This window comes from Microcaecilia unicolor, chromosome 3, assembly GCF_901765095.1.
Source record: "Microcaecilia unicolor chromosome 3, aMicUni1.1, whole genome shotgun sequence".
NCBI lineage: Eukaryota > Metazoa > Chordata > Amphibia > Gymnophiona > Siphonopidae > Microcaecilia > Microcaecilia unicolor.
The window spans coordinates 46,303,683-46,328,306 of record NC_044033.1 but is presented as its reverse complement, the minus strand read 5'-3'; the positions used below and the strand labels follow the sequence as shown (position 1 = coordinate 46,328,306).

Sequence of the window (24,624 nt, the reverse complement as noted above, 5' to 3'; positions counted from 1 at the left end):
TTTAACATGGTCTACGACCCAAAATTGGACAAGACAAGTCAGGGGGGCTTGGGGCAGAGATTCTATTCCAAGGGATTGCCGTTTTTGTGCACTACCCTTGAATTGATAGATGTGTGGAGGGTGCTCCATCCGGGGTGTAGAGATTACACACACTTGTCCAGAGCCCATTCATCTTCATCTAGGATTGATTATATATTCATTTCAAGGTCACTCTTCTCTAAAACTGTGGCAGCGGAGATTGGGCCAGGAGAAATTTCAGATCATTCACCAGTATGGGTAACACTGGAAATAGCGGGGAGTAAGAGGAGTTATGGGGGGTGGTCCTTCCCATTTGAGCTTTACCGAGATGCAAAATTTCAGGAACATCTTCAGGGAAAGTGGAGGGAATATGCACTCCACAATAAGGGTCATATAGAACAACATGGGTTATATTGGGAAGCCGCAAAGGCGGTGCTGAGAGGAGAAATAATCGCATATAGAGCATGGAAAAGGAGGCACAGGGATCAGGAGATCTTGCGCTTGGAAAGGGAGGTTCGGGTGCAGCGGCGGAGCTATGGGAGGGTCCAGACAGAGAAACAGAAATTGGTGTACTTGGAGTCTCAGAGGGCATTAAATGAGCTCTTGCAGGAGAGGGCATACAAATCGACTATGTATTATAAACATCAGTTGTTTATGTATGGGAACAAGGCAGGGCACTTGTTGGGCCGGTTTGCCAGAGGGTCAAGGGGGATATCCCGGATCCTGCAGGTGCAAAATCCGGATGGTAGAGTGCATAGGCTTGAGCAGGACATAGTCGAAAGTTTTCGAAATTATTATGCAAACCTGTATGAAGCAGATACAGATATAATACCTGATAGTATGTTATTTCTGGATAATATTGACCTGCCAGAGTTGGCGACACCACAGAAAGAAATTCTTAATGCCCCCATAGAGGAGGGGGAATTAATATTAGCTTTGCAACAGAGTGATATTCATAAGGCACCAGGGCCTGATGGCTATAGTATAGCCTTTTACAAACTGATGTATGAACAGGTAGCTCCGCCTTTGTTAAATCTGTTTAACTCCATAGCGCTTTCTGGTAAGGTCCCGGAGTCTTTTACCAAAGCAAAAATGATCGTGTTGTTGAAACCGGGGAAAAACCCAGAAGATATGGGTTCCTATAGACCAATTTCGCTGTTAAATTGCGATGCTAAATTGTACGCGAAAATTCTCGCTAACAGACTGGCGCGGGTGCTCCCTAGTTTGGTAGCGTCGCCACAAGTGGGGTTTGTGAGGGGTAGATCGGTGGTAAGTAACATGAGGGCCCTTATTGCTTCCTTGGAGAAGGTGGAGGAACAGGGACGGCCTTCTCTGCTGATAAGTTTCGACGCAGAGAAGGCCTTTGATAGGGTGGCGTGGCAGTTCTTATTTGCTGTGATGCAGAGGGTGGGCATCGAGGGTTTCTTCCGCACTGCGGTGGGAGCGCTGTATGTTGATCCTCGGGCGTTCCTGTGGATTAATGGAGAGAAATCACGGGAATTCCAGGTTCGAAGAGGGGTAGACAGGGGTGTCCGCTCTCCCCATTGCTGTTCGTTCTGACTTTGGACCCCTTGGTACGAGAGATTGAGTCGCATCCGGAAATTGCAGGAGTAAAATGGAGAGAGATGGGTTTTAAGATTTCAGCTTTTGCGGATGATATTTTGGTACACATCACGGACCCTAAGAAATCTCTACAGGCGCTGTTAGAATTGTTTAAGGAATATGGGGATTATGCTGGATTCAAACTCAACTTTTCCAAGTCTTTGGCACTAACGGCAAGGGATGATGTGAAGGCGGAGTGGGGGAGTGGGTTCCCCTTAAAATGGGCCAAAGGGAGTTTTACATATCTGGGGGTACAGATAGCCATGAGGACGACGGAATTTTATAATCTTAATTATACACGGCTGTTGGAGAATATGCAGCTTAGGCTACAAAAATGGGCAATTCTGCCGCTGTCGCTGCATGGGAGGGTCCAATTATTTCGCATGGCAGAGTTCCCTAGATGGCTGTACATGCTGCAGGTTCTTCCACTGCGTTTGCGAAATAAAGATATTACGAAATTCAACCAGCACTTACGAAAGTTTGTTTGGGGGGGGAAAAAGTCTAAGCTGCCGCTGAATTTGTTAATGGGCACTTGGAAAGTGGGAGGCTTTGGCCTGCCAGATATACAAAAATATAATCAGGCTTGTCTGCTAAGACATTTGGGTGACTGGCTGCTGGACAGACATGATTATACACCGCGGAAACTGGAGCAAGCTTTTTTTGCGCCCTTTCACTTACACTATTTATTACATGGTCCGCAGAGTTCGGTACCGTCACAATTTAGAGGTAGTTTGTTGCTAAGACCCATAAGGGAGGTGTGGCGGGATTTAAATAGGTACTGGGGTTTGGGAGCGGATATATCTGATCTATTACCGTTGCATGGAAACCCAACATTTACGCCTGGATCTGAGAATCAGGTATTTCGGAGGTGGGCACTACTGGGAATAACAAGGGTAGAACATGTATTAGGGACAAGGGGTGGCCTACTAACCTTGGGGGCATTGGGGGTAGGAATTAGTGCCAGTCATGAATTTGCATATCAGCAATTAGCTCATTATATTCGGTCTCTCAACATGGAACAGTTGAATTGTGGACATGGGAGGAAAGTCAGAGAGTTCTTTAAGGAGACCCCGGGACAGCGGCCCTCAATTTCGAGTCTGCATAAGCTTCTTTGGGTAATAGACCCGCAGAGACATACTGAAGCAATCACCACTCGATGGGCCCGTGACATGCAGAGACCCGGATTGACTTTAGATTACACAAAGTTGGTGTCCCGAATCCCGGAGATCTCTGTAAATGCGAGTCTGCGGGAATGTCAATTCGAATCCTACACAGGGCTTATATGACCAAGACGCAGCTGTTTAAGATGGGAGGGGTGCCTGATCCACTCTGCTCTAAGTGTCAGAGGCAGGAAGGCACACTGTACCACTGTCTTTGGGGTTGCACTGCCACACAAAAATACTGGCATCAGATCATAGAATATCTGGAGGGGTTGGTACAGTCTCGAATAAGTTTTACGCCTCTGGGGATACTATTTGATAAATATGAGCTTTTTGCCTTCCAGAAGAGGGGCTCGAGGCAGCTGATTCCGCAGGGCCTGTTTGATGGGGAAAAAAGTGATTATGCATGGGTGGGTCTCTGCGGACCCACCTGATTTTTGGCATTGGAGGAACAGATTTCATAATCTTCTATTGCATGAGCGAAGGGCGGTGGGACCCTCACAGAAGAAGAGGTCACAGTTTCTGGAGACTTGGGGTCCCTATATCCAGTCTCTGACTCCACGCGCGCGCAGTTCAGTGTTAAACGGCTTATATATTTTTTTTTTTTTTTTAGGGGGGGAGGGAGAATTTAACGGAGGGGGGAAGGTATAGAATGTATTATTGGATGTAAATGTGCCTTATTCTGGAGAATCTTTAGTTGCATCGAGGTGGGTGGGGGATGGATTCTTGGGAGGGGGGTGGAGGGAGGGGGACAGGGAAAGAGGGGATGACACCTAAAACATAAATTTACTTTGAATTATTCTTGAGTGTTCTGTACATGTAAAAATCCCATAGAGTATGGAATAGTATTGGAGGGTGTGAACTTACTGCAAGCCTATGTTTGTATTTCTTGTGAATGGTGTAATGTTTGCACTGTGTCAGTTGGATCTTAATAAAAGTGTTGAAACATAACATAAAAGGTTGGCATATTGGGGTGCTGTCCTGGTGCCCATTGCAGTGCCTATTATTTGTAGATAGATAGATATTGTTAAAGTGGAAGTAGTTGTGAGTTAAAATGAATTTGATTAATTTTGTAATAGTTTCTGGTGAGTATTGATGGTCCAGTGTGGATTTTTTTTAGGAGTCTTCCACATGCAGCTATGCCAGCCGCATGTGGACTGTTGCTGTATAGTGATTCTACATCCATCGGGACCAGAAGGGTGTTTGGTGGTAATTGTTTGATATTTTTCAATTTATTCAGAAAGTCTGTGGTGTCTTGTATGAAGCTGTTAGTTTTGTGCACGAGAGGTTTCAGAATTCCAGCAACTCTGTCTTCCCTCCTTTCGTAGGGAGGATCATCCGATGGAGTTTAGAGCTCTCCAGTGTTTGGATGTTTAGCGGGCTATCATCAGGTATTTGGAGGTGTTGAATGATTTCTGGTGTTCGGATCATCTGTTTGTTCTTTTTGTGGGGCCAAGGAAGGGGCAGCAAGCTTCTAAGGCAATGGTGGCTCATTGGTTGAAGGAAGCTATTGCCTCAGCGTACATCGCGTTCAGTAAGGAGCCGCCGGCTCAGTTTCGAGCTCATTCCACTAGAGCACAGGCGACTTCTGTAGCAAAGGCTAGGTCGGTTTCGTTGGATGAGATTTGTAGATCGGCCACCTGGTCCTCGGGTCATACTTTTTCGAAGCACTATAGGTTGGATGTCGCAGCCAGGGCTGACGCGGCGTTCGGGGCTTCGGTGCTGCAAACTGGGATTTCTGAGTCCCACCCTATTTAAGAACTGCTTGGGTACATCCCACCATGGATTGATCTGTGGGACGCTATGGAAGGAAAAATTAGTTATTAACTGATCATTTTCTTTCCATTAGTCCCGACAGATCAATCCAGATCCTCGCCAAATAGAAGTTTGCCCCGAAAGGGCAAACGAGCAAGGCGCGACTTAGAAGCCGTATCCGCCGACCAGTGACGAAGCCACAACCATCGGCGGGCCACCACCGCAAGGGTCACCTCCTTGGCCGAAGTCCGAAGCACATCATACAATAAATCCGCCAAATACGCGAGGCCAGCCTCGAGCGAAGGCAAATTCGCCACCAGTTCTTCCGAGGTGGCCGCTTTCTGAACCCAAGACAGACATGCCCTGGCTTCATAGGACCCTCAGACCGACGCCTGCATGCATAACGCTGCCACTTCGAATGATGTTTTTAAAGAAGATTCTAATTTCCTATCATGCAAATCTTGAAGTGCCATCCCGCCTTCCACTGGCAAAGTAGTCTTCTTAGTGACAGCTGTGATCAAAGAATCCACCGTAGGTAAAATGCAAATCTTCTCTCTCACCTTCCGGAAGAGGATATAAACGCGCCATGGCCCTCGCCACACGCAACCCTGCCTCCAGAGCGTCCCACTGCGCCGCAATGAGTACCCTCACTGCATCATGAATGTGAAAGGTACGGGACGGCCGCTTAGTCCCCAATATAATAAAAGGAGCTGCCGAGGAGGTATTCTGACTGCTTGTTTACTGAACTGATTACATCCATTCTGTTACACTTGTTCTGTATGTAATTGTGTGTCTACTTTCCAACGATACTTGTCATGGCGTAATATTGTAAGCCACATTGAGCCTGCAAATAGATGGGAAAATGTGGGACACAAATGCAATAAATAACTTTGACCTCTAGAGTGACAGTAGAACTCATGAGCTGTTGTGACACCCTCGTGCAGCAAAATGAGGAAGGGGCTGGGGTGCAAAAGCCTCAATAACAGGATGGTGCGGCCTACACCCAAGAAGATATGGTCAGAATGCATAAGTGAGTGGTCTCACAGGGAGATGACCAAGCTTTCTAAGTAATGCTAACAACAGCCAAGCACATACAGTAGAATTCTAAGAAATATTAACTTATGTTACCATATATAGCCACTAAGGTATTGACCACAATATTACCATAGATCCAATAAGGTGTCATTACTGTCATATTACCTGTATCCTGAATGGACATATAAAAATGAGTGTACTTCCTACTTCAATGGAGAATCTGGCCAGCCAATACTTTTCTATGGGCAGCTGGTCTCCCAAAAGCAATTGTCAATTGCACTTATACTTGGTGAGTAATAAAGTATCTAATTGCTTTTCTAACTGATGCAGTCTTGGGTGATTTATTTATTCCTAGGTATTGGTGGGTGGACCACCATATTGGGAGGGATAAATACACCCGGAAATTACAAGTAGAAAAAAAAAGAAACTTTTCCAGCCGACCACAGCCTCAGTGAAAGAGCTAAACATGCAGAAAACAGCCCCCCTGAACGCCGCCCTGAAAGAGCCTGCCAAAAATATACCAGATAGAAAAAAATGCCACTCTGACAAAACAAATACGCTGGGGACCCCGGGACGCCAAGTAACAGCAAAAGACCACAGAGAAAATAATGTTGTTATATTCCCCTCAACACCTATTATAGGTTTGGAGTGGATCACAATTCAACTTTAACCAATCAATAGGACTGGGAGCTCACATTTGTAAAATAAAACAAAGTTAACATAAAATAACAATATCATATCAATGTTTATGCTACACAGGTCTTCTAAACAGCTCTGCTTTTAGAAGTTTACAAAAAACAACACGATTGAGATTTCAAAATTGGTAAACAGCTCCAAATTTTAGAGGCTTGATATGAAAATAAAGCTATTTCTTTGACATAAAACTCTATGGAATAGCGAGATTTACATTAGTACAGGTGTTATACTCAAAAAAATCATTATATTAATACATTCCTTTCAGAATCTTATGAACAAAGCTTATAAAGAATTCTAGCCTCCATTGGCAACCAATGGAGCTTTTCATAACATGAAGAAACTATCAAATCAACCCAAGCCACATACAAGACGAATTACTGTATTTTGGATATTTCCAAGTTAATAGATTTTTTTGTACAACCAAGATATATATTACAATAGTCAAGCTTCCTAAGAATTAATGTTTGCATTACCAGCTGAAAAGACTCAAAGGTAAAACATTTCTTAATAAACCTTAAATTACTCATCAGCCAGAAACAATGACGAGATTGGCGGAACTATTGTTAGTAATATGTAATTTATCTTTAAAATCGAGCGTGGTACCGGGAAGAGGGGAAGTGGGGCCAATGGACACCGAGATGTTAAAAAGGTCCAGAGGGGATCCAGGAAATTATAGGTCAGTGAGCCTGAAGGTGGGGGTGCCCAGGTCAAAATGGGCAAAGATTCGTAGAAGGAACAAAATTACAGGAGCATATTCAAAAGCAGGGATTAATGAGACAAAAGCCAACATGGAAGTTTAGTGAAGGGAAATTTTGGCCTTACCAATTACATTTCTTGGAAGGGGTGAAACCAAACATGTTAGATAAGGCGAGCCAGTTGACATTGTGTATCTGGAGTTTCAAAAGGCGTTTGACAAAGTACCTCATGAAAAGCTCCATAGGAAATTGGAGAGTCATGGGATAGGAGGTAATGTACTATTGTGGATTAAAAACTGGTTAAAAGATAGAAACAGAGAGTTGTTAAATGGTTAGTATCTTCAATGGAGAAGAGTAGTTAGTGGGGTTCCCCAGGGGTCTGTGCCAGGACTGCTGCTTTTTAACATATTTATAAATGACCTAGAGATGAGAGTAACTAGTGAGGTTTTGTTATTTGTGACCTGGATTGGCCACAGTTGGAAACAGGATGCTGGGTTGATGGACCTTTGGTCTGTCCCAGTATGGCAATACTCATGTACTTATGAGATTATTTACCTGGAATTCCTGTGACATATTACGATCTAACAAAACAGCTAGACTTTTCAAAGATTTTTCCAATTTATATGTTAGGACAAGGAAGATGGTTTTAATAAAATATCTTGATTATCAATCAGAACTTACACTCCAGTTTACTAAGCCACACTAGCAGTTGTCCGTGCACTAGTGCAGACGGTAAATTGGGCCTTACCTGCTAATTTGCTTTCCTTTAGTCCCTCCAGACCGGCCCAGAATGCGACTGATGGGTTGTGCACACCTTCCAGCAGGTGGAGACTGAGAAAAAAACCTGTGACTCTAGCGAGCCAATAAGAGCCCTTGCCAGCTAGAGAAAGATCCAGTAATAAAGTACCAAAGCAAGAGTAAAGATATAAAAGACATACATAACGTGTGCATCCAAAATACATAACGTGTGCATCCAAAAACCTGAGCAGCTACCGGCACTTTGCCAACAAAGGGTGAGTGCCTACTAACATATCATGGTCCTTCAAACAGGACATAACAGTAAACCAGAAACATTTCTGTTACTGATCAATTTTATTAATATAGAACTAAACTAGCAACACAGCTCCAAAAAAGAACTCTTAAAACCGAAAAAAAAAACCACAGATATCTGAAGGGAGGGATCCGGGCCGGTCCGGAGGGACTAAAGGAAAGCAAATTAGCAGGTAAGGCCTAATTTACCCTTCCTTAGCATCCCTCCGGACCAGCCCAGAATGTGACTGATGGGAAGTGAAGGACCCTAACAGCCCTGCCGACAAAACTCGTGCTCCAAAACCAACCTGACGACGACTGAGAACGTCTAAACGGTAGCGCTTAGAAAAAGAATGCAAGGACGACCAAGTCACCGCCCTACAAATGTCTTCTGAAGGCACCCAACAACGCTATGTCCCAAGTGGCTGCCTGACCTCTTGTAGAATGCGCCTTAACATGTTTCTGGAACGTTTTCCCCGACAGAAGATAAGCTGAAGCAATCAGCTCTTAAGCCATCGAGAAAGTGGGCTTAGAGGCCATGAACCCCTTACACGCACCTCCAATCAGAACAACAAACATCTGACGCCGGAAGTCCTCTGTAGACTTAATATAGAGCTTCAACACCTGTTTGACATCCAAACACTTCAAATGCCGCTGTTCTTCTGAGTCGGAAAGAGAACCTAATACAGGCAATACCACAGGCTGAGAAACAGAAACCGAGTTACTACTGTGGGGAGAAAGGAAGGACTGGCCTAACACTACTCGATCGAACAGAACTCCAAGAATGGTGATCTACATGACACTCCGAAACTCGTCTAGCCGAAGCAACGGCCACCAGAAATACTGTCTTGAGAGTCAAGTCCTTCAGAGAACAGGAAGATAAAGGCTCAAAGGGAGGCTTAGAAGGTAAAATTATGTATCATACCTGATATTTTCTTTCCATTAATCATAGCTGATCAATCCATAGACTGGTGGGTTGTGTCCATCTACCAGCAGTGGAGATAGAGAGCAAACTTTTGCCTCCCTATATGTGGTCATGTGCTGCCGGAAAACTCCTCAGTATGTCGATATCAAAGCTCCATCCGCAGGACTCAGCACTTAGAGAATTACACCCACAAAGGGACACTCCTGCCCAGCTCACCAACCGCCGAAACGGGGGAGGGGAATTAACCCAGCTCATCCCCACACAAGTGGGGGAGGGAATCCGTCCAGCTCATCCCCGCGGAGCGGGGGAGGGACACCACACCCGCCGATGCGGGGGGATCTGGCTTATCCTGCAACCGCAACCGCGGGAGGAGCTGACTGACCCTAACACCGCCGAAGCGGGAGGGGTACAAAGCTGCCCTACAGCCGCACGAAGCGGGAGGGAGTGCCGGCAGAATTTAAGTCTCAATCCAGCCCCGTAAAACGGAGGGGAGAGGAATGCAGCAGCTCACTGTAACACAAACTCTCTCACTCTTGAAGAATCCAAGTGAAAAAACTTGAACACGAAGTCCTCCTGAAGGAACTGAAGACTAAACTTGCACCTAAAATTCAACCAGATATAAACAGTACAGATATCTGGGAGGGGCTATGGATTGATCAGCTATGATTAATGGAAAGAAAATTATCAGGTATGATACATAATTTTACCTTCCATATCATCATGCTGATCAATCCATAGACTGGTGGGATGTACCGAAGCAGTACTCACCCAGGCGGGACATTGAAATCCCTGACCGCAACACTGAAGCTCCAAACCGGGCCTCCGCCCGAGCAGCCACAGTCAAGCGGTAATGCTTGGAGAATGTATGGGCCGATGCCCAAGTTGCCGCCTTGCATATCTCTGCCAAGGAGACGGACCCGGCCTCTGCCATCGAGGCCGCCTGAGCTCTAGTGGAGTGAGCCTTCAGCTGGTAGGCGCCACCTTCCCCGCGGCCACATAAGCCGGCTGCCATGGCTTCCTTGACCCATCTTGCCACTGTAGGCTTAGCAGCCTGCAGACCCTTACGAGAACCTGCAAACAGGACAAACAGATGATCCGATTACCGGAAACCATTGGTCACTTCCAAGTATCTGATGATGACCCGTCTCACATCCAGATATTCGAGAGCAGAATACTCTTCTGGGTAGACCTCCCTACGAAAGGGAGGGAGACAGAGCTGCTGACTCACATGGAAGCGAGAAACAATCTTGGGTAGGAAGGAAGGCACTGTGCGAATAGTCACTCCTGCCTCAGTGAACTGCAGAAAAGGCTCTCGACAAGAGAGTGCCTGGAGCTCGGAAACTCTTCTGGCTGAAGTGATAGCCACCAAAAAGACTGCTTTCAACGTCAGGTCTTTCAGAGATGCCCTCGACAAGGGTTCAAAAGGCGGCTTTTGCAAGGCTCTTAGCATCAGGTTGAGAATCCACGCAGGCACCACTGAGTGCAGAGGAGGGCGCAGGTGATTAACTCCCTTGAGGAAACGCACCACATCTGGCTGCAAAGCCAGGGAAGCACCCTTCAGGCGGCCCCTGAAGCAAGCCAGTGCCGCTACCTGGACTTTCAGGGAACTGAGCGACAGGCCTTTCTCCAGACCTTCTTGCAGGAATGCCAGCACTGAAGAAATTGGAGCAGTAAATGGAGAAAGTGAACCTGCTTCACACCACGCTGCAAAGGTACGCCAAACCCTGGCGTAAGCAGTAGGAGTAGAGCGCTACCTCGCTCTCAGCAGAGTGGCAATGACCTTGTCTGAGAAGCCCTTCTTCCTCAGACTCTGCCGCTCAATAGCCAGGCCGTAAGACCAAAGGGGAGGAATCCTCCATCACCACGGGACCCTGATGTAACAGGCCCTGCTCCACTGGCAGTCGCAGAGGTTCGTCCACTGAGAGCCTGATCAAGTCCGCATACCAGGGACGTCTGGGCCAATCCGGACCCACCAGGATTATCCGGCCCGGATGCTTTGCCACCCGGTCTAGCACCCTGCCCAACATGGGCCAGGGCGGGAACACATAGAGAAGCTCTTGTGTCGGCCACTGTTGGAGAAGAGCATCTCTCCCAGGGATCGAGGGTCCCGTCCTCTGCTGAAAAAGCGCGGCAGTTGGCAATTGGCCGATGACGCCATCAATTTAGGCTCGGCTGGCCCCAGCGCTTCGTGATGTCCAAGAACGTCTGAGCAGATAGCTGCCACTCTCCGGGCTCCAAGGTATGGCGACTGAGAAAGTCCGCCTTGACATTCATGACCCCGGCAATGTGGGCCGCTGACAGCTGTTCCAGGTTTCGCTTCCCGCCCACTGGCATAGATTCATGGCCTCCTTGGCTAGAGGGGCGCTCTTGGTACCTCCCTGGCGGTTGACATAGGCCACAGCCGTGGCATTGTCCGACAGGACCCGTACAGGCTTCAACGCCAGTACCGGGATGAACTCCAAAAGCGCCAACCGAATGGCTCTGAGTTCCAGGAGGTTGATAGACCACTTTGCCTCTGCAGGAGACCAGAGCCCCTGCGCTGTCCTTCCCAAGCAGTGGGCTCCCCAGCCCGACAAAGAGGCGTTCGTCGTGACGACAATCCACTCCGGGGTTACCAGAGGCATTCCTGCAGACAACTTGACTGTCTGCGTCCACCAGCTCAGCGCCTTGCGCACTGCTGGGTCCAAGGGAAGGCGCACAGCATAATCCTCCGACATCGGAGTCCAGCGCTGCAGCAGAGAGTGTTGTAGTGGTCTTATATGAGCCCTGGCCCAGGGCACTACTTCCATCGTGGCCGGCATAGCCCAACAGCTGCACATAGTCCCAAGCCCGAAGAGGAGAGGCTACTAGGAACTGGTCCATCTGAGCCTGAAGCTTGACAATCCGATTGTCCTGGCAGGAACACTCTGCCCACTTGGGTGTCGAATCGAACTCCCAGATACTCCAGGGACTGAGTTGGGCGCAGCTGGCTTTTCTCCCAGTTGATGATCCACCCCAGGGAGCTCAAAAGAGCAACCACCCGGTTCACAGCTTTGCCGCACTCTGCATAAGAGGGGGCTTGGATCAACCAGTCGTCCAGATAAGGATGGACTTGTACTCCTTCCTTCCTCAGGAAGGCCGCGATGACCACCATATACTTTGGAGAAGGTCCGCGGAGCAGTAGCCAACCCGAACGGGAGGGCTCTGAACTGGAAGTGTCGGCCCAGTACTTGCAAAACGCAGAAAGCGTTGATGAGGAGGCCAGATGGGAATATGCAAGTCCGCTCCTTGATGTCCAAGGATGCCAGGAACTCTCCTGCCTTCACTGCCGCTATAACAGAGCGGAGGGTCTCCATGCGAAAGTGCCTGATTGACCCCTTTGAGGTCGAGGATAGGCCGTACAGAACCTCCTTTCTTTGGTACCACAAAGTAAATGGTGTAAATGGAGTAACGTCCCTTGCCAAGCTGATTTTCTGGCACCGGAACGACCGCACCCAGGCGGATCAGATTGTCCAAGGTCTGCTGCCACTGCCACAGCTTTGACCGGAGACTTGCAGGGAGAGAGTACAAACCCGTCTCTTAAGGGTCGGCAGAACTCTAGCTTGTAGCCGTCTCTGATGACTTCCAGCACCCAAGCGTCTGAAGTTATTGTGGTCTACTCGTCCAGAACCGAGGACAGCCGTCCTCCAATCTGCACTGGAGCGTGGACCAAGGCCCCGTCATTGGGTACAAGACCCTAGGGAGGGACCGGAGGGAGCACCTCCGGGACGGCGGTCTCTGCGAAAGGAATGCTGCTTGGGGAGAAGTTCCTCTTGAAGGAAGAGGGGGCAGAGGAGCCCGACCTGCCCAGGCGGGGTACCGACGGGCTTCCTGAAACCGTCCTCTGGAGGTACCGGGGCGAGCACTAGCCCGAGCCCTGACCTCTGGTAAACTTCTTGCCCTTAGACGTGCCGAAATCCGAGCGGGGATCCGTCTCCTCCAAGGAATCCGCAAAGGACCGTTGGGAGAACTCAGATACGCTGCCCTCATCTACATCGGAGGAGACAAAGTCCTCCAAGGCCTGGGAATCAACCCGAGGGCGTTTACCTCCGGGGCCTCAACCTCTTTACCAGACGAGGGAGCAGGGGCAGCGTTTTGCATAAGGGAGGCCTGATGCAGCAGCAAAACAAACTCGGGGGAGAAACCCCCCAGACTGTGCACTTCCGCAGCCTGGGCTACAGCCCTAGACGCACCCTCAACCGGCGCTCGCAAGAGCGGGGGAGAGACATGCTGCGCATCCAAGATGGCGTCCGGCGCGACACTCCGCGAAGGAGCCACGCGGGAAAACGGCGCTTAACTTTAGCCGCTTTTGTGCCGTCGCCCAAATTAAGGGCGTTCATGGCATCAATGTCTCCCACCTCAAGGGCGGCCCAAAAAGAAGCCGTCCGAGCCGCGTGGCCGGCCAATATGGCGGAGGCGAGCCGCGGGGGATGGGCGTTTATGGCGAGAAAAACCGCCACACCGAAGGAAGGACCGGGACACTCATCGGTCACGAAACTGTCACCCAACAAGGGCGATCAGACTTTAAGACCCCCGCATCCCCTCTAGAAGCGCACACGCGATCCGGGGAGCGACTCTTTGTGCCCTCGCCCTCCGACGCCATAGGCCACGTGGAGACCAATCGGGGAACCCCCTGCCCGCTATAAAAGGTAAAAATTACCTGCTTTCCGCTCCGAGCTGTAACGACCTGGTGTCCCAGTGAGTAGCTGCAATAAACGTTTAAATAAACGTCGAAATAAACGCCTTTAAGGACGTTCAAAATTTTATTTTATTTTTTCAACGGAGCCAGCGGGAGGGGGGAGAAAAGGAGGGACCTGGCGCCACCAGGTTTGCACTTGCTCAAGAAGAGCCCTCAACCCCAGGCACTCAACAAAACCTAAAATTAGGCTTGGAGGCCTAGCCAGAGCTGCTGCTGTGTGTGACCACCACCTGCTGAGATAGAGAACATACTGAGGAGTTTCCGGCAGCACATGACCACATATAGGGAGGCAAAAGTTTGCTCTCTATCTCCACCTGCTGGTAGATGGACACAACCCACCAGTCTATGGATTGATCAGCATGATGATATGGAAAGAATGTTAAGCACCAAATTCAGATCCCAAGAAGGAAAAGAATATTGCAAAAAACGCACCACATCCGGATGACTAGCTAGAGACCTGTCTTGGATACGACCACGAAAACAAGACAAAGCCGCAATCTGCACTTTCAGCAAAGCCAAAGCAAGCCCTTTGTCAAAGCCTCGCTGCAAAAAATCCAAAATTTGCGAAACCGAGGTACTAAAAGGAGATAAACTAAACTCTTCACACCACTTCTCAAATAACCTCAAAGTGCGCACGTAATTCAAAGAGGAAGAACGACTACGAGAGCGAAGCATAGTAGCAATGACCTGAGCGGAATAACCTTTCTTAATCAGCTTAGCCCTCTCAGAGCCAGGCCGTAAGACAGAATCAAGCCGGATCCGGATGAACGACCGAACCCTGCAACAGAAGATCCTGCGTGACCGGAAGCTGGAAGGGAAGATCCACCAAAATCAGACATCCCTTGTGCGTCTCGACCTTCTGAAGAAGATGCCCTATCAGAGGCCATGGAGGAAAAGCATACACTATACCGGCTGGCCACAATTGAAGAAGAGCGTCCACGCCCTGCGCTTTGGGATCCTAGCGACGACTGAAGAACAGAGGACGTTTTGCAATGCGTGCGGAGGCAAACAGATCCATCCTAGGCGACCCCCAACGATCGACCAGCAGCTGAAACACCACTTCGCTTAGAGACCACTCGCCCAGATCGAGCATGTGCCGACTTAGCAGGGGTCCTAAACGTTTAAGCAGATTTTCTATGTGAGCCGCTGACAGAGCCACCAGATGGACTTCCACCCATTGAATCAGCAGTGACACCTTTCGCTCCAACAGAAGACTCCTCGTCTCTCCTTGCCGATTGATATATGCTACTGATGTGGCACTGTCTGACATTACTTGCACTGCTTGACCTCTCAGGATATGAAGGAACCCATTGGAGCGCCAGACGAATCGCTCTGGTTTCTAACAGGTTGATTGAAAGCAATGTCTCCTGATGAGACCAGAGACCCTGCGCAAACTGCCCCTGACAGTGAGCTCCCCAGCCGCTGAGACTGGCATCTGTTGTCACCACAGTCCAGCTGGGCTGATCTAGAGGCATTCCTTTGATCAAATTGGCCTCCCGAAGCCACCAACGTAGACTTGTCTGTACTTGGAGCAAAAGTGGTAATGTTTGTTGAAGTGAATCCTTCTGGGACGACCATTTCAACAGAAGAGACCTCTGAAGAGGCCGCATGTGCGCCCTGGCCCAGGGCACTGCCTCGATCGCCGCCGCCGCCATGGAGCCTAAGATCTGTAGATAGTCTCTTGCAGACGGTCTCGAATTCTGCAAGAAGAGACGAATCTGAGCCTGCAACTTGAGAACTCTGGTCTGCGGAAGAAACACGCGACCCTGCTGCGTGTCGAACCGCACTCCCAGATACTCTATCGCCTAAGAAGGCTGAAGACGGCTCTTTTGTGCATTGACTACCCAACCTAGGGACTGCAAGAATTTTACCACCCGAGCAGTTACCTGAACACTCTCAGTGTAAGACTTTTCCCGGATCAACCAATCGTCTAAGTAAGGATGCACTAAAATGCCTTCATTCTCAGAGCCGCCGCTACCAAGACCATGGTAAACGTCCGAGGAGCAGTTGCAAGACCAAAAGGTAGAGCCCGAAACTGAAATGCCGACCTAGCACAGCAAAACATAGGAAACGCTGATGTGCAGGACGAATAGGAATGTGGAAGTAGGCTTCTGTAAGATCTAGAGAAGTCAGAAACTCTCTGGGCCTCACCGCAACAATGACGGACTGCAAAGTCTCCACCCGAAAAGAAGGCAACTTGAGAGCTCAATTGACCGCCTTGAGATCTAAAATTGGACGAAAAGAACCCTCCTTCTTGGGAACTATAAAGGAAATGGAATAACGGCCTTGACCCTCTTCTGCCGAAGGGACGGGACAAATAGCTCGGAGTAAAAGTCTGCGAAGAGTATCGCGGACGGCTGCAGCCTTGATGCGAGAACGACAAGGGGATTCTAGAAAAGCATCCGAGAAAGGGTAAGTGAAATCTAAGGTGTACCCGTCTCGAATAACCTCTAAGACCCAATGATCTGAAGTAATCTGGGCCCACCTCTCTTGAAATTGCGCCAATCGAGCGCCCACTGGCACTAGAGGCTGGGCCCGCAGACCTTCACTGTTGAGGGCGAGCGGCAGAGGAGAGAGAACTCCCTGCCTCTCGACCTCCCCGACAGCCTCCTCAAAAGGACTGACACCTCTGAAAAAATCTGGAGCATTGGCTCTGAAAAACTCTGCCTGGCCGAAAACGACGAGAATCATGACCTCTAGCACGAGCTAAGAAACTGCCACGACCAGAACCTCTAGACGATCCTCCGGCAATCTAGGAACCTTAGCCTCACCCAGGCTATTCACAAGCTTATCCAATTCTTCTCCAAAAAGAAAAGAGCCTTTAAAAGGAAATTTACTAAGCTTAGATTTAGAGGCCGCATCCGCCGACCAACCACGGAGCCAAAGCGTACGGCGAGCTGCAACCAATAGAGCCACAGACTTAGAAGATGCTCAAAGTAAATCATAAAGAGCATCTGCCAAAAAAGCTGACCCCATTTCCAACTTAGCCACTTCATTATCAATATCATCAATAAAAGCTTACTCCATAGAGAGAAAAGAAGAGAAAAAGTTTGAGACTGAAGGGCTCACCACCTTTCCACTTGCTGGAGACTGAGATTACTGGATCTTTCTCTAGCTGGCGAGGGCTCTTATTGGCTCGCTAGAGTCACAGTCTTTTTCTCAGTTTCCACCTGCTAGAAGGTGTGCACAACCCATCAGTCACATTCTAGGCCGGTCCGGAGGGATGCTAAGGAACAGACCATTCACTCTGAATAGGCTGTGTCAGCATTAGCACACAGACAAGCTGCTAGCGCGACTTAGTAAACAACCCTTTAGTTTTCTCGCTATTGAGTTTTAAGACGAATATTAAACATGCAACTATCATTGCCATACAGTTTTCTATTTGTGAAATTACATTCACTATCTCATCTATTGTAATCAAAATAGTGATGTCATAGTGATATCATAAAAGGACAGAACGGTACCCTGTTGAACCTCACAAACCGCTTCACATTTTTCCAAATATTCACTCTCCATTTTCACAGAGTAAGCTCTTACTCTCAAAAAAAACCTCAAAACCGATGCCACATTTTATTTTCTTAAGTGTGGAATAAAAGGCCACTCACTCAGCAAGGCAAATATAACAGTTTACCTCCAAGTACACCTGCCAGAATTCTACATAAAAAAAACTCAAAATTCTGCAAGTTTATTGGCATAATTTAGCCAACATTAAAGCCCCGTCTCCCTGTACACATACACATCCATATTTTTCCAGCACTCATAGCATCCACCTTTACAGCCCCTTCCCAGCCCCACAAACACCATCCATACTTTTTCCAGCCCCCCTACACTCACACATATCACCCCCCCCTTTTCTTACAGCCTCTCTCCCCCTGCACCCACACATAGTATCCCCCATTTCTTTACAGCCCCCCCCCCAGAGCACCTTATCTTTCAGCCATCCACAGTATTTTTTTTACAGCCCCACCCTTCCACACACACACAGCATCCCCCTTTATTTTTTTTTTTAATTAAAAACCCTTCTTCCCTCCCTCCAGCCACCCCTGCATTCACCCATGAGATACGAGGAGGAGCTGCAGTGGGAGAATCTCTTTGAGGCAGGAAAGACCCTCACTGTTTCCTGACCCACTGCTGCAGCTCTCACTGATGCTGTGCTTTTTTCCAATGGCTACTGAGGACTACAAGCGGTAGTCTCATGAGATTACAGTGGCCATTTTGAAAAAGCACGACATCAGCAACACAGCAGCGGTGCAGGAGAGAGTGGGGTTCTTTCCTTACCCCACGAGGCCACTAAGGCATGTTGTGCTCAGGTAGGCTGGGGTGGCAGTGGGCAGGGGAGCTGGGCGACGAGTGCAGGTTCTGTGCAGAAATGTTGAATTCTGTGCGATTGGGGAATTCGGCGCTCCGCAGTTGTGCAGAATTCCAGCAGGAGTACCTCCAAGGCAGAAGAATGCACTTTGTATTTGCCCATACACAGGTGAAAAAGAGGTCTGCCCCATGCCACTACTAAACGCCCGCCAAACTTCCAAGGCCATAGACAAGGGAGGGGAGGGACCCAATACCACGAGGTGTCACCCTGCTGGCAGATAAAGGACCCCCTACCACTAAATGTCATCTCTAGCTGAAAATCAGATCACCAGCACATCCCTTTCTCAACCGTCACCCAGAAGACCTGGAACAGAAGTCAGCTAGCAAACACCAAGAGGAGCTGCATGATCTATCCACCATCCGCTAGGAGCCAGAGAAAATACTGAACATTCCAGGCTGCACGATACCCTTCACGAGCGAATTAATTAGAACCATTTTCTCTGTCTCCATGGATGGACATAACCCACTGGTCTGGTACAGATGCCAAGGAAACTCCATTTACCACTACCTTTTGTCACCTCTCACTTTTTTTCAATCCAGTTTATCATTTTTGGGCCCATGCCAAGGAAGCTCAGTTTATTTATTAGTCAACTATATGGAACCATGTCAAAGGCCTTGCTAAAATCCAAATACACTACAAATAGCGTACTCTCCTCTAATCCAACTCTCGGATCGCCCAGTTGCAGAAATTGATCAGAGGTGTCTGACAAGACCTACTTCTGGTAAAACCATGGTGCTTTGGATCCTGTAATCCACTGAAGTGAAGAAACTGCACTAACCTCTACTATAGCAGTGAACTATTTTACTTATCACCAAGGTCAGAATAGCCAACCTGTAGTTTCCAGCCTGCTCCTTTTACTTTTGTAAAGAACATCCATGCCCAGAGAGGAGGAGTGGCTTAGTGGTTACAGCACTGGTCTTGCCATCCAGAGGTGCCCAGTTCAAATCTCACTGACACTCCTAGTGATCTTAGGTAAGTCACTTAACCCTCCATTGTTTCAGGTACAAGCTTAGCCCTCCAGGGACAGGGAAATTACCCAGTGTACTTAAATATAACTCACCTGCAGCTACTACTGAAAAAGGTATGAGCAAAAATCTAAATAAATAAGTATCTCCAGTTCTATTCCCAATCCCAAAGATACACAGAACAGGACAGAGCTGCCAAAACTTCCCTATGTTCTCTTAATATCCTATGAAGCGTCCTATCCAGCAATGCCACTGTCTACTTTTAGCTTAGCTAACTCTGTTTGTCCTGTTTAGATTGTAAGCTCTTTTGAGCAGGGACTGTCTTCTTCATGTTCAATTGTAAAGCGTTGCGTACGACTGGTAGCGCCATATAAGTGATTTATAGTAGTAGTAGTTTGACGGCAGAAAAAGACCTGTGCGGTCCATCCAGTCTGCCCAACAAGATAACTCATATGTGCTACTTTTTGTGTATACCTTACCTTGATTTGTATCTGTCTTTTTCAGGGCACAGACATAATAAGTCTGCCCAGCACTAGCCCCGCCTCCCAACCACCAGCCCCTTGATTTGTATCTGTCATTTTCAGGGCACAGACCGTATAAATCTGCCCAGCACTAACCCCGCCTCCCAACCACCAGCCCCGCCTCTGATCACAAACTAGCTCAAGATATATTCTACTCCCATTATTTGTGTCCTTAATTCTGAGGTCCTATTCCCAGCCTCTTCTTCACTAAATGCTGACTATTTATTAAGTAATTTCATTTGCTTTCATTAGCCTCTACATATTTCTTCCCATTACTCAAGTCAAAATGCCATTTTTGGCCTGCTTCCTGTCACTAACGTACATAAAAAAAAAAAAAAAACAATCTTCCCATTTTACTGTTTCAATTTTAATTCCATTTATGCTGATTTTTCCAGCTTCTTAGCTTTTCTAGATATGTTGTTGGTCTTCCTCTTCTGAAATCTAAGCCCCTTACCCGTCAATGAACCATCTTCCTCTGTGCTTGAACATTAACCCATAGTATTATAGCACAAGAGACGATGTTCAAGTGCAGATTCTAAAAGTATATACCTTGGAGAACAGCTGGGAATGGGATGACAAACAAATCTTGCAAGTTACAAATCCACAGAAGCTCTAGATAGGATGAGTGTGCAAGTGGGCTGAATCAGAAGTAAAAAAAAAATATATATATATACATGTTTACAGAAGGAACTTATGGGACAGCATCTAAAGCGGACGTGGTGGAGACAAGGACAGTATCAGAAACCAACAAATCACGAAACAAGCATGGAGGATCATAGAGGAAGAAGGGGTTATAAAGACTGGGTTGTTAGTTTTGGATGAGCAGATTAGCTAGGTTATTATATGGTCTTTTTGTACCATCATTTTCAATGTTTCTCTTTGTAAGTACCACATCATTAATTAGACATGCTTCTTCAGGAAGCTGATTCCAAAGGTGAGGACTACCAAAACAGTAAACTCTAGATTAGTTGTTAATGTGTCCCCCCTGGGGACCCCCAGCTAAGTGGTTAATCAGAATATGCACAATAAATATGCTACATGCATCACCTCCATCTTATGCATTAAGTGACTGTCTACAAAAACTACCATGCAAACTTCATGTAATCTACCTCGTCATATTCTGCAATCTCTCCTTTAGCAAGCCATCTTTCCCTTTTCTCTCCCCATACATTTTTCTTAAACACTTCACACTCTTACAATCCCATCTCCACATCCTCTTTTCACTGATATGCCTGAAAAAAAATTTAGTCACCTTGCTCTACTACCCTTTCCTCCTTTCTTGCCATTGTCATTCTATCCTGCTTCTCTCAACCTTTCCCAATATTTTATTTTAGTTACATTTGTACCCCGCACTTTCCCACTCACGGCAGGCTCAATGCAGCTTACATGGGCAATGGAGGGTTTAAGTGACTTGCCCAGAGTCACAAGGAGCTGCCTGTGCCGGAGGTGGGAATTGAACTCAGTTCCTCAGTTCCCCAGGACCAAAGTCCACCACCCTAACCACTAGGCCACTCCTCCACTCCATTCTTTCCTATCCTCCCCTTTTTGAATACCAATATTTGTGTCAATTTTTGGTCACTTCCTTTGAAAACTATACTAGTCTTTACACACTTACTTTCAAAACAAAGATTTACTGACCTTACTATATAGGTTTTTTTTTTCAGTTTAGTACATGGCTCTACTTCATCTAGATCCAAGAATATCTAAGTTTCCTTTTTAACAGTGGGCTACGAAATCAGAAATTCGAGTGCAGAACACATGAACTTTTGCAGCTTTACAGTTATCAAAATCTGTGAACCTCTTATAAAACTGAGACTTTATATCCACCAAATACAAATAATTCTGCAATGTTGGAAAAATGTGAGCTACTTAGGTTAAAATTTATCATTATTATTAGGATTTGGCTCATGTCTTTTTCAGCTGCACCTCAACATGAGGTACACTCAGGTACAGTAGTTATTTCCCGATCTCTGAAGGACTTGCAATCAACATGAGTTACACTCAGGTACAGTAGTTACTTCCCTGTCTCTAAAAGACTCACAATTTATGTTTGTACCTAAAGCAATGGAGAGAGTTAACCAACTTGTCCAGAACACAAGGAGCTGCAGTGAAATTTTAAAGACTCTATTAGGCTGCTCCTCCACTCCATTTGCTTACATCGGATACACTTGATCCCTACACAGACCTAAAACCTTTCCACCTTAAAACCAGTAGTCTTGAAATTCAGGACCCTGACCTTTGTGCGACCCTTCTGTGCATTTGCTCTCATCTCAAACTATCAAGTAATTCCCAGTTAGGAAGGAGGAAAACATCTGGAGAATATAGGAGTCTGGAAACAGAAGCCAGAATGAAGGCAGCAGGAAAAGGGTAGGGCAGAAACAACGGACTACTGCGAGTGGTTAGAGGGGAAAGGGAAGATATGCATAGAAATGGTTAGTAGGTCAATTTGTGAGGTAGAAAGGAGACAGCAACAGCGCGGAGGGAGGGCTGTTGGAATGGACTAAAGGTAAACTGGGGGAGAGAAGAGATGCCCATGGTTTGGTTAGAAACAAAAAAGGGCAAAACAGCCTAGGGAGAAGAGGGTGAAGATACCAGTCATCCACGGAGTGTAATGAATGAGGAGAGAGATGACTGTGTTGAGAAGAGGAGGATGAGGCGAATGGCGGAAGGCTAAAGGGGGAGGGAAAAGCTGGCAATGCAGCGCCGGCGAGCAACAAACTCCTCCGGTTCTTACCCTCCCTCCTGCTGTTCCGCCGCGGACTGGGGAGTCGATGCGAGTCCGGGGCCTGGAGGGAGACCGCCGCCGCCGCTGCTCCCGTTCGCGTTCCCTCTCCCGGCCCCGCGAATCCCTAACGGGAGACACTGCTGGAGAGCGCCGACTTCCGGTTCTGACAGGAGACAAGGCTGGAGAGCGCCGGCCGCTGGGCCCCAGGGACCGGTCCCGCGGGCGGCCTAGGCGCACCCGGTACATAACGCCAAGAAAGGCGACGTACGCGGAGACTATAAACCAAGGCCGCTACCCAAACCGCCAGCACCAAAGGCCAATCACTGCGCATGCGCGGCGCGACGTCGCTCTCCTTCCTGGCGCACTCCATAGGCTGCTGCCCGTCACGTGACCAACTGCGACGCTTTGCTGCCGCCATGTTTTCTTTCTCTCCCACGCTGCAATTGCAAGAAAATGTCGGACCGAAGTGGGGGAGTTAGATTAAGGGGCAAGGATTACATTCACTAATGCATGCATACAAAAATGTACACATCGTATATACAGTCACAGCACTTACCAACCTACAGTAAACAAGTGATACACAATATTATGATAAATAAGTGAAAAAGAAGAGCAGCTGGCTAAGAACTAGGGCGGTCAGGATTTAAATCCCAGAGCGGCTTGTCATTTTGGGCAAGTCATTTAATTTTCCATTGCCTCGGGGACAAAAGTAGGAGTCTATGCAGAAAGCTAACGTTGGAACAGGTTGTAGGTGACAGGCTTAGCTGGTTGGTGGCTCAACTGTTTGGGGAAACTAAAATGGGTGGGGGAGGCCTTAATTATATGACAACATGCAGAAAGAAAGGCCCCGCAATTGCAAAATAGTTGCAAATAATTACTTTTATTACATTTACTTGTAAAAAAAAAAAAAGGCCCGTTTCTGACACAACTGAAACGGGCGCTAGCAAGGATTTCCTCGGAGTGTGTATGTTTGAGCGAGTGTGTGTGACAGACAGAGAGACTGGATGCTAGTGTGTCTGTGAGAATGAGAGTGTGCGAGTGCATATGTGAGAGAGTGTGTGTTTCACACAGATACGGTGTGTGTGAGACAGAGAGAGTGTGAGAGAGTATATGTGTGATACACAGACTCTGTGAGACCGAGTGTGTGAGTGACTGTGTGACACATAGAGAGTGAATGTGATATAGTGTGAGAGACAGTGTGTGAGAGTGAGAGTCAGACACTGACTGTGAAAGAGAGAGTGAGTGTGTGTGTGTGTGTGACAGATACCTCCCCCCTCCCTCTCTGGTCTCAGGACCTCCTCCCCTCTCTCCCCCCCCCTCTCAGGTCTCAGGACCCCCCCTCCCCTCTCTCCCCCTCCCCCCTCTCTGGTCTCAGGACCCCCCCCCCTCTGGTCATAAGTGCACCGCCAGCAACAGTGAAGGGGAGCACGCACGGATGCTGCTTCAGAGTGCCCTTGAGCTGTTCCTCTGGTGCCGCCCTTCCAGAAACAGGAAATGAGGGCGGGACCAGAGGAACAGCTCAAACAGAAGCGAAAGCTAAGGCAGCCTGAAGCGGTCCCAGCATGCTGGACTTCACTGTTGCCGCTGGAGCTCAGAGCAGGAGGTAAAATTTTTTCAACATCAACTGGCACTTAGGAAGGGCTGGGGCACCCGCAGATGTCGTGCTTGGAGTCGGAGGCCACAGACAGAGAGGGAAGGAGGCGTTGGGCGGCAGCAATTGGAGGAGGGGGTCGCCGGCAATCAGAGGAGAGGGGGGCAGTGGAACTCGGATGGGAGTGGGGCTGTCAGACAGCAGTGGGACCGTGAAACTCGGTCGGACGGCAGTGGGGGAGGGAGGGAGCTACAGGGTCATGGAACTCGGGGGGGGGGGGGATTCTTCACTCACCTCCGTGGCTTCCCTCTCACTTCCCATCGGTCCGCCCTGTGACGTCATCCCCAGGGCGGACCAATAGGAACTGTGTTACGAACCCAGGCATCCAGACGGAGGTGCAAATTATTATATAGGATATATAGTTTAAGATATGTATCAAATGCCAATGATTAAAGTGGCAAAGAAAATTAAACTGTGCAAATTTCAGATATATTTATTTTTTGCATTTGTATCCCACATTTTCCCACCTATTTGCAGGTTCAATGTGGCTTACATTATTCCATAGTGGCATTTGCCATTTCCGGAATGAGAAATACAAAGTGGTATTGCATTAAAGTTTATAAGTGACAGAGTAGATTAAGCAGTCAAGTATAGAGAATTCATATTCGGAATGAGAAATAAAGTGGTAAGTTCCTTCATGACAAAGTAACTGAGGCAGTCAAGTATAGAGAGTTCGGTTTTGTCCAGTTCTGGTATGAGTTTTGTTGTCTGGTATTTAGGATGGATCATTGTGGTATTTATTTTTATTTATTTATTGCATT

At 47.8% G+C, this 24,624-nt stretch overlaps 1 protein-coding gene across 1 annotated transcript in view; it reads right to left on the bottom strand.

The window, feature by feature from the left end:
- The window catches only part of ZNF318 (zinc finger protein 318), a 118,835-nt gene extending 94,461 nt beyond the window's left edge, over window positions 1-24,374 (bottom strand). The window contains 2 exon segments of the mRNA XM_030194587.1: window positions 22,222-22,503; window positions 24,357-24,374. Of these exon segments, the coding sequence (XP_030050447.1) occupies window positions 22,222-22,503; window positions 24,357-24,374 (300 nt within the window).
- Between the last annotated feature and the right edge of the window lie 250 nt (window positions 24,375-24,624).